General features: G+C 33.0%; 1 protein-coding gene across 1 annotated transcript; it reads right to left on the bottom strand.

The window, feature by feature from the left end:
- Positions 1-5025: 5025 nt before the first annotated feature.
- LOC132357096 (TLR adapter interacting with SLC15A4 on the lysosome-like) lies at positions 5026-5925 on the bottom strand. The gene has a single exon (XM_059910401.1). The coding sequence runs from the start codon at positions 5923-5925 to the stop codon at positions 5026-5028; it is 900 nt and encodes a 299-aa protein (XP_059766384.1).
- Positions 5926-8904: the final 2979 nt, after the last annotated feature.

Genomic DNA, 8904 nt, shown 5'->3' with positions numbered 1-8904 from the left:
AGCTGAACATTTAAAGGAGAGGGGCAGAACCACACAAGTCACTGGGATCCTGACCTATTTCTTAAACTTTTTCAATCCCACTCAAAAGTCTATTTAGCAGATATGGGTCCAGTTTACAACAATAGAGAGAAATAAATTTCAGGAAATAGCCTACTTTTGAACTTTAGTCACTCTCAGCTAAACCAAAGTCTTATGACAATTTATGTTTCCCATGATAAACTGCCTCTACTCATTTGGGGAAGTAAAAACCAGAACTGTACTGCAATTCTGTAAGCTACAAATTTCTCAGCTTTAAATAGAAATAGCAGAACAATTCAAAGAATTAGCTGCCCATAGCAATGATTCAGTATTTTTAATTGATGTCAATAAACCTTATTTGGTTCTCATCATTTTTATAGATATGTTCTTAAATATAATTATTAAAAGCCTATTTCAAACCCACGCACATATGGTCACCCAATATATGGCAAAGCAGGCAAGAACATACAATGGAGAAAAGACATTCTCTTCAGTAAGTGGTGCTGGGAAAACTGGACAGGTACATAAAAAAGAATGAACTTAGAACACTCCCTAACACCATACACAAAAATAAAACTCAAAATGGATTAAAGACCTGAATGTAAGGCCAGACACTATAAAACTCTAAGAGGAAAACATAGGCAGAACACTCTTTGACATAAATTGCAGCAGGATTTTTTTGACCCACCTCCTAGAGTAATGAAAATAAAAACAAAAATTAACAAATGGGACCTAATTTAAAACTTAAAAGTTTTTGCACAGCAAAAGAAACCATAAACAAGATGAAAAGACAACCCTCAGAAAGGGAGAAAATATTTGCAAATGAAGAAACTGACAAAGGATTAATCTCCCAAATATACAAACAGCTCATGCAGTTCAATAACAAAAAAACAAACAACCCAATCAAAAAATGGGCAGAAGCCCTAAATAGACATTTCTCCAAAGAAGACACACAGATGGCCAACAAACACATGAAAAGATGTTCAACATCACTAATTATTAGATAAATGAAAATCAAAGCCACAATGAAGTATCACCTCACACCCCTCACAATGGCCATCATTAAAAAATCTACAAACAATAAATGTTGGAGAGGGTGTGTAGAAAGGGAACCCTCTTGCATTGTTGGTGGGAATGTAAATTGATACAGCCACTCTGGAGAACAGTATGGAGGTTCCTTAAAAAATTAAAACTAGAGTTACCATATGACCCAGCAATCCCACTACTGGGCATATAACCAGAGAAAAGCATAATTCAAAAAGACACATGCACCCCAATGTTTATTGCAGCACTATTTATAATAGCCAGGACATGGAAGCAACCTAAATATCTATCAACAGAGGAATAGATAAAGAAGATGTGGTATGTATATACAATAGAATATTACTCAGCCATAAAAAGGAATGAAATTGGGTCATTTGTAGAGATGTGGATTGACCTAGAGACTGTCATACAGAGTGAAGTAAGTCAGAAAGAGGAAAACGAATATTGTATAATGCTGCTTTTATCTGGAATCTAGAAAGTGATACAGATGAACTTGTTTACAAAGCAGAAATAGAGACACAGATGTAGGGAATGGACATAAGGATACTGTGGGGGCAAGGGGAGGGTGGGATGTATTGGGAGATTGGGATTGACTTATACACTATTGATACTATGTATAAAATAGATAACTAATGAGAACCTACTGTATAGCTCAGGGAACTCTACTCAGTGCTCTGTGGTGACCTAAATGGGAAGGAAATCCAAAAAAGAGGGGATATATGTATACATATAGCTGATTCACTTTGCTGTACAGTAGAAACTAACACAACATTGTAAAGCAACCATATTCCAATAAAAATTAATTATAAAAAAATTTAAAAATAAATTAATCAAGAAAAAAATAAAGGCTATTTCATAAAATTTCAAGTGGTGCTGTACATTTATACCATAATAAATATGAAACCAACATTTTTACAAATTTCTACTAAACCTTGAAATAAAGTACACTACATGAATGGGAATCAAAAGTCCCAAATTTCCAACGAACATTTTTCAAAAGGACAGTTATCTTTATTTTATCATTATGAGAACATTTTTTGCCATCATTTCCTTTTTTGCTTTCAAATATTATTTTGTTTTTCATGGATTTTCACACATACATATATAATTGGTTTATTTTCCATGCAAATGACTAGTCATGAAAACTTTACGGTTTTCTTTCCTTCCTGTACTAACTGAAAACAATTGCCCACTTAACTGCATAATTTTTCCAGTTTATTATACATACTAATCCTCATCAAACCACCCCTCCACACTTCATCCAAACACGCATTATGTAGTAATGTTATATTAGTCAGATTACCTGAAAAGAAATTCATTTTATTTTAATATAAACATATATGTGTGTGTGTGTGTGTATATATATATATATATATATATATATATATATATATATATATATAAATAAAGATCTACTCTACCCTTGCCCTAAAGCAGTCCCACAAAAAAAGATAATTGCATGTGAAAAGATATCCCTAGAGAACTATTTATTTTGTTTCTTCACTTCGAAAAACCAATTTTAATAAGACCTAAATGTTAAGGGTAAGATTGGAAAGAGCCAGAAAGTCTGCTTACAACTTTGAATGGGCCAGGTTAGTATTATCTCTGGTCTTAAACCTCTGGGGAAAAAAAAAAAAGAACCTAAGGGAGAATGGCTTCTTTTGGCTACTAACCCATGAGACAGAGAGATGTAGCCTAAAAGTTCCAGGAGTCCAGTATAGTCTATCTCTTGAATTGCTTTTAATGATTTAAGGATGTTCCTGACAGAAAATTACTTGAGACTGGGTCAAACCCACTCTGGGCCCTACAATAGTGACCTGAAATCCAAATATGGGATATAAATTAAACTGACCTATACAGGTAGGGAGCAACATTATATTGGGTGTCATTCTTAACCTGCTGAAATTCTTCCCTACCCAGAAATGATGATCCTCCCACACTGCTGAATCAATAACATTCTCCATTTTCATAGAAGCACAAAAGTAATACTTTCAACTCCCAAAAAAAGTGAGACAGAAAGAAATTTATCATTCCATACATTTCAAATAACATTTTAAAATGGAACTGCATTGTCATATAAGCGAAACCCATGATGAAAGATAGAATGAAGAATGCCTACTTAGGATCCAAACATGCTAAACCACAACCCCTTATGCATATTTCATTCAAGCATTGAAGGCAGCAAGTATGAGGTCAAGATGAAAATAACACTAAATTTATTATCTTTCCTTGCTTAAATATCGCATTGAATTCTTAGGCTGTTTAAACAGTAAGTGAGTAATCTTTAGAAATTAAGAATTTTGATGACATAAGCAAGAGGAAGAAAATTGAAATATTAGAGTAACAATTAAATGCACTTCTAAATTTGGTACTAGCTAAATATTGTGTTTTTTAATATAATACTATGTAGTCTTAATACTATTATGAATATATCTTCTTCATAAAGTATTAATACATATTACAATCTCTAAGAAAACTTCACACCAATAATGTTGCCCAACGACGTTTCATTCACTTTAGAAAAGATAAAGTTTAACATTAATATTTTATCATTTTGGTAACTCATATTAAAATGTACAAATTTAGCAATATATAAAACAATGTACAAACAACTGTTTTTTCTGTATCTATAAGACATTAAGTCGGTTGTTCCAAAACCCTTATCCATTGTCTCTTCAGAATCAAATGTCAGAATGGTGGAAATGGATTGGGAGGCTTATTGGAGAAGATGTTGGAGAAAGGACTGATGAACAGGAAACAAATCAGGGGCACTTATTATTAGATCATAGAAAGTTGAAGACGGTGAAAATAAACTAAAGATTGTGTGATCAAAAGGAACAAATTGTAAGGGCATCTGGGTAATTTATTCTTTAAAATTTAATCAAAGACCAAAGAGATAATTGGAACAGAATATGTGAGTACTAAGGTACAAATCTTATTAATATATAATGCAACCATAACAATTCCATAACATAAATTCATACCATTTCATTTTACAAGCAAAATACATGTCAATCATTTTACTATACCTGGGAGAGAAGTGTGAGCTATAAAGTATAGGGTCTTGTTTCCAAGTCTGCAGTAAACTATACCATTCTTAGGTATGTTTTGTTAATTAATTAATTTAATTAAATTCCAAAATTGCTATAACTCCCTGCTTTTATCCTAAGCCAGGATCTTGATTGAGGATAATCTGGGAAGTGTAAATATTGCCAGGAGATCCTCTTCATTTCTAGATGGTGGTTCTCTATGCACTTTGTTCACTCTACGTATATGCTTTCCTTCCTCCCATTGCTGAAAACCACCATGCATGACAGAGTGATATATAATAGTTGATGCTTGTCCCAAGAAAGTTCAAAAGCATCAAGTTCAATTGCAAATCTTAATGGCAAATTCTCCATTTTTCCTTAAGCCCTCCTTCCACATTTCTTTCAAGTATCATTTAAATCCAACTTTTGTTTGAAGAATTTCTGATTGTCAGTGTGAAAGATTCTGTATGTTGAAAATAAAAAGAAAGATATTTAAGCACTACTCATATGTCTTTAAACAGTTTTGTGGAGAAATAAATGTCCCTGTCTGATACAGTTTCTAGTTGTCTTTTCAGTATCTGAGAGCAATAGTTCTCTCATCTCACTTTTTTTTAACCACTTTTGTGGTAAATAAATCTGATGAGTGAGAGTGAGGTAATCAATTTGGGATGCTGGCGGCAATTAGATAAGCATATATGGAATATACAAACTTGAATGTAGCAACCATTAAAGATGTCAAAACAATTAAAAGTATGGTCATAAAACTCAATCATTTAAATTGTCATCTACAAGAATTCAGATGTACCACTGGTCAAATAATTTCTCGAAAAATGTAATAACCACACCACAAAGGGGTCTGATGTGACACAATAAGCCAGAGAGACTGCTGTTACTCCAGTCTCATAAGCTAGTCCAACCAACCTACAGTTGGTTCTTATTGTAGATGTGATACAAGTTCCCTACTTCTCTGTTTTGAAATTTGTAAGTTAGGAGTGCTAAATTCAGAACTATTTCCGTGGGAAATGTTACAGAGATTACATCTTGCTAAAGAATGTAAGAGAACTTCCCGAGCTTTCGATGCCTCTATGTTCTGCTCTTGAGAGATTTGAAGGCTAATCTGATTTACATTATTCATTAACAAATTGGAAGCCGTAAGATTGGTTATGGAGCAGCACCTAGTGAGATTTTCTTCCAAAAACTGTTTGTAGAGTTCGTCCACTTTTTTTTCCATATAACTATTAAGCATAGAATTAGAGAGGGGCTGCTTATGAAACAACATACTTTTTTCTCGAATTTCATCCCCATTCAAAAGCTTTGAGACAGGTAGTTTCTCTAGAGGTTCACTGATTGGAGAATGATCCAACGGTACATCTACTGAAAGTAAAAGAGGACCATTAAAAGCATCATCACGTATGTGTTCCACAAAGCAGCCGGAATCATACATGTTACCCACGTGGTCTCCTCCAATCTGTAGGTCCGGATAATTCTGGCAGATACTTGTACATGAGCAAGATCGGTATAAATCTAGTTGTTTTTCATCATGTTCTCTCTTTGGAATGGGCAACGCAGCAGACACATTTCCTGGAAGGGATGCACTTTCGCATTTTGCTACAGTTACCTCATCCACAGATTTTATTTTATTTTTATCATTACTTTGCTCTGTTAAACTTTCTTTCATGACCTTATTTTGATTTTCCATTTTATCATGGGAAAGTGAATTGTCTTCTATATTTAAAAGCTGCTTTTTCCAAGTTTCCTTTTCATCATTTGAGGTTTTCTTACATGTAAGTGGTTCTTTGTATAGGAGTTCAATTAGGAAGGCTTCTCCAAGCATTTTATTAGACAAGGTTTCTAAACAGAAGAGTGCAATATATTCCTGTAATATTAAAAAAACTCATTAAGGCAACGTACATTAAAATGTCTAATGAAGATTTAACTCCTACATGAAAACACAAATGATTTAGGGAGGCACTATTGCTCAAAGGATAAAGAATAGGACCAGGGGTAAGGAGACTTGGGTTCTGACTCTGTCATTAACTATTTACCATAAGGTAATTTATTTATCATTCCTGGGTCTCAATTGTCCTATTAATTAAATGGTGATAATAATGCTCCCCAGACTTCTTCACAAGGTTATTGTCAGGATATTATATGGTATACAAATGTTTTAAAAGTACAAACTTATACAAATGTATAATTATTTTAATATATTCCACTGTCATAAATGATTTATTTTAAAGATATTAGTTAAAGTGCTTAACCCTTTATCTTCAAATAGTCTGCTAAAAATCAAGTCTGCTTTCAAGGAATTGGTCTTAACTGTGCTATAATTAATATTGTTTGAGTCATATTGAAAACAATTACTATATCTTAGAATGTGTTTGAGAGATGAATATTTATATATAGTTTGGATTTATGCAAACTGATTTAAACTATTAATATACCCACTGATTTTTCAGTAATCTAAATGCAAATAGGTTTGTCAAATTCACTACCGTCCTTTTTTCTTTTTATTTTCTTTCCCTTCCTCTCTTCCTTCCCTCTTTCCTTCCTTCTGTTCTTTTCTTTTGGACTTAAAACTTATTTCCCAAAGCACTTATGTCAGTCTTTTGCATGAATCTTTAGTGCAATTTTAAGACTTCCAATTTTCCCTATAAACTCTACAAGAGTACAAAAGGAAAAAGCAGATTTGATTCAAGACACAATTTTCCTTTAATAGGTCTGTAGTGTCTACTATAAATGTTTCCAGGAAACCTACTTATTCATATTTAAAGGCTTTTGAGTAGAAAATAAAACAATACGAACTAAAATACATGAGAATTTAGACTTACCTTTTCCGAATGTCAGGATACCTAAAGAAAGATTCAGTCTTCTGAGATTTCAACAGTCCAAACACAGGAAAAGTCCCTTTTGGCTTGTTTTTTCTCAGCTCTTGCTTATACCTCAGAAAGATAACTTTAACCGCACAAAATGAAACGGTTCTGCTTTCCATTCATACCTTAGGACTGAACCAACTAATAGGAGAATAATGTGGGTTGATCACATATATGGTATGGTAATGATCACATACTAAAAGAGGATCTTGAAAGTGTTTATTCAAGATGCAAATGAGAATGACAGTGGGAAATGTTAACAGCAATAACTTACTTCATTCAAGTGAAGATAGAGACAAGGTTATTTTAATTCTTTTAAGTAGAAAAAAGCAGTATGGTAACCAGCATATTTTGTAACAATGAATAATTAAAAATAACTTAAATGGCCATCAATAAGACAATGGTTAACTTATGATACATCTATTGTATGAAATACTAAGCTGAGGATTTTTAATGATGGAATGATATTAAAAATAAGGAATTACTACATAATGGTCATTCTAAATGTTCTACATATATGACTTAATTTAAAACAGAAACTATTATCTCCATTTTACAGAGGAAACAAAGACAGATGAAGGTAATATACTTATTGAAGTTCACAAAGTTAGTAAATGGTGGAACTAGGATTTGCACCAAGCAATTGAATTCAGAATCCATACTCAATCACTACACCGTATTGCCTCTATGTTTATTGATGGAATGCAAGTTGCAGAACCATATAAACAGTACGATTCCATCATGTGTTGTGTGTGTACTATGTGCCAAGCTCTTTTCTAAATACTTCACATACACTAATTTAATCCTGTTAACATCTATATGAAACAGATATGATAATTACCATTTATCTATGAAGAAACTGAGGGACAGAAAAGCTAGATAAGATGTCCAATATCACACAGTTCTAAGTGGTAGACTCTGGGTTAGAACCCAGGCAGCCTGGCTTTAAATACTGTGTGCTTAACTTTCCTGCTATAACAGATTTTTTCTCCCTTTTAATTGACTTAATATATGTAATCATGTTTGTGGAAAAGAATACAAATCAAACTGTTAACCATGGTTTCCTCTGGGAGGGGGTTGGCAGGGAGAAGGTGAAGGGGTAATTTTATTTTTTACTCCCTATACTTCTATATGGTTTGAGTTATTCTACAATGTGCACGTATTCATGTATTATTTGCATGATTGAAAAATAGTCCACATACATAAAAGAACAAGAAAAAAACAATGTTAATTTCTTTGAATGTATTTTCTCAATCTCACAGGAGTCTGACCCATTCTTTAGAATGATTTTAAACCCAGATACAAACTGCCAAAGTAGACTGGAAAGCATGAACAAAATTTCTACATAGTAGATACTTTCAGCTACAATTATCAATACAGCTTTTGTTTTACAAATAATTATTTCAAAATAGTTATCACAAACATCCTACAGAATAGGTTAATTCTAATTTTGTATACCATACCAACCACTTTTTCTTAGGTTGTCAAAGACAACCTCTTGTAAGAAATAGTGTATTAATTTAGCATGGATGCGAGGGAATGGCTCACAGCAAAATGAGAAAATATTTCACAACCCCACACCAGAAAGATAATGAAAACAATTGTAAAAAAAAAAAATAGATTTTCTACCACTGCTATCACAAAGGAATAGTAAAGGAAAATGGAGATCTCAAATTGTTTCTAACCTAAACCCCTTCACTGGTTATACCCCATTTCCTTTGCCTTACTCATCTCTATATCTGGCTGATCCAAATTTTAGCAGTCCTCTGTCCTAAATATCTCTGCCTTTCACTACTGTCATTTTGTTCTTGGATTCTGCAGCTGCTTCCAATCTTGCCCCCTTTCAAATCCAGTTGACATGTTAGATTTATCCACCTTTTGCACAAACATGCTAAATCCTTCAATGGCTTCTAATGGATTAATAATAAGAATAGATACAA

This window comes from Balaenoptera ricei, chromosome X (assembly GCF_028023285.1).
Source record: "Balaenoptera ricei isolate mBalRic1 chromosome X, mBalRic1.hap2, whole genome shotgun sequence".
Classification (NCBI taxonomy): domain Eukaryota; kingdom Metazoa; phylum Chordata; class Mammalia; order Artiodactyla; family Balaenopteridae; genus Balaenoptera; species Balaenoptera ricei.
This window is presented reverse-complemented; position numbering and strand designations above follow the sequence as displayed.

Bases quoted from the DNA above. Each gene is read 5' to 3' on its own strand.
- LOC132357096 (XM_059910401.1), bottom strand. From the start codon at position 5,925: ATGCTTGGAGAAGCCTTCCTAATTGAACTCCTATACAAAGAACCACTT.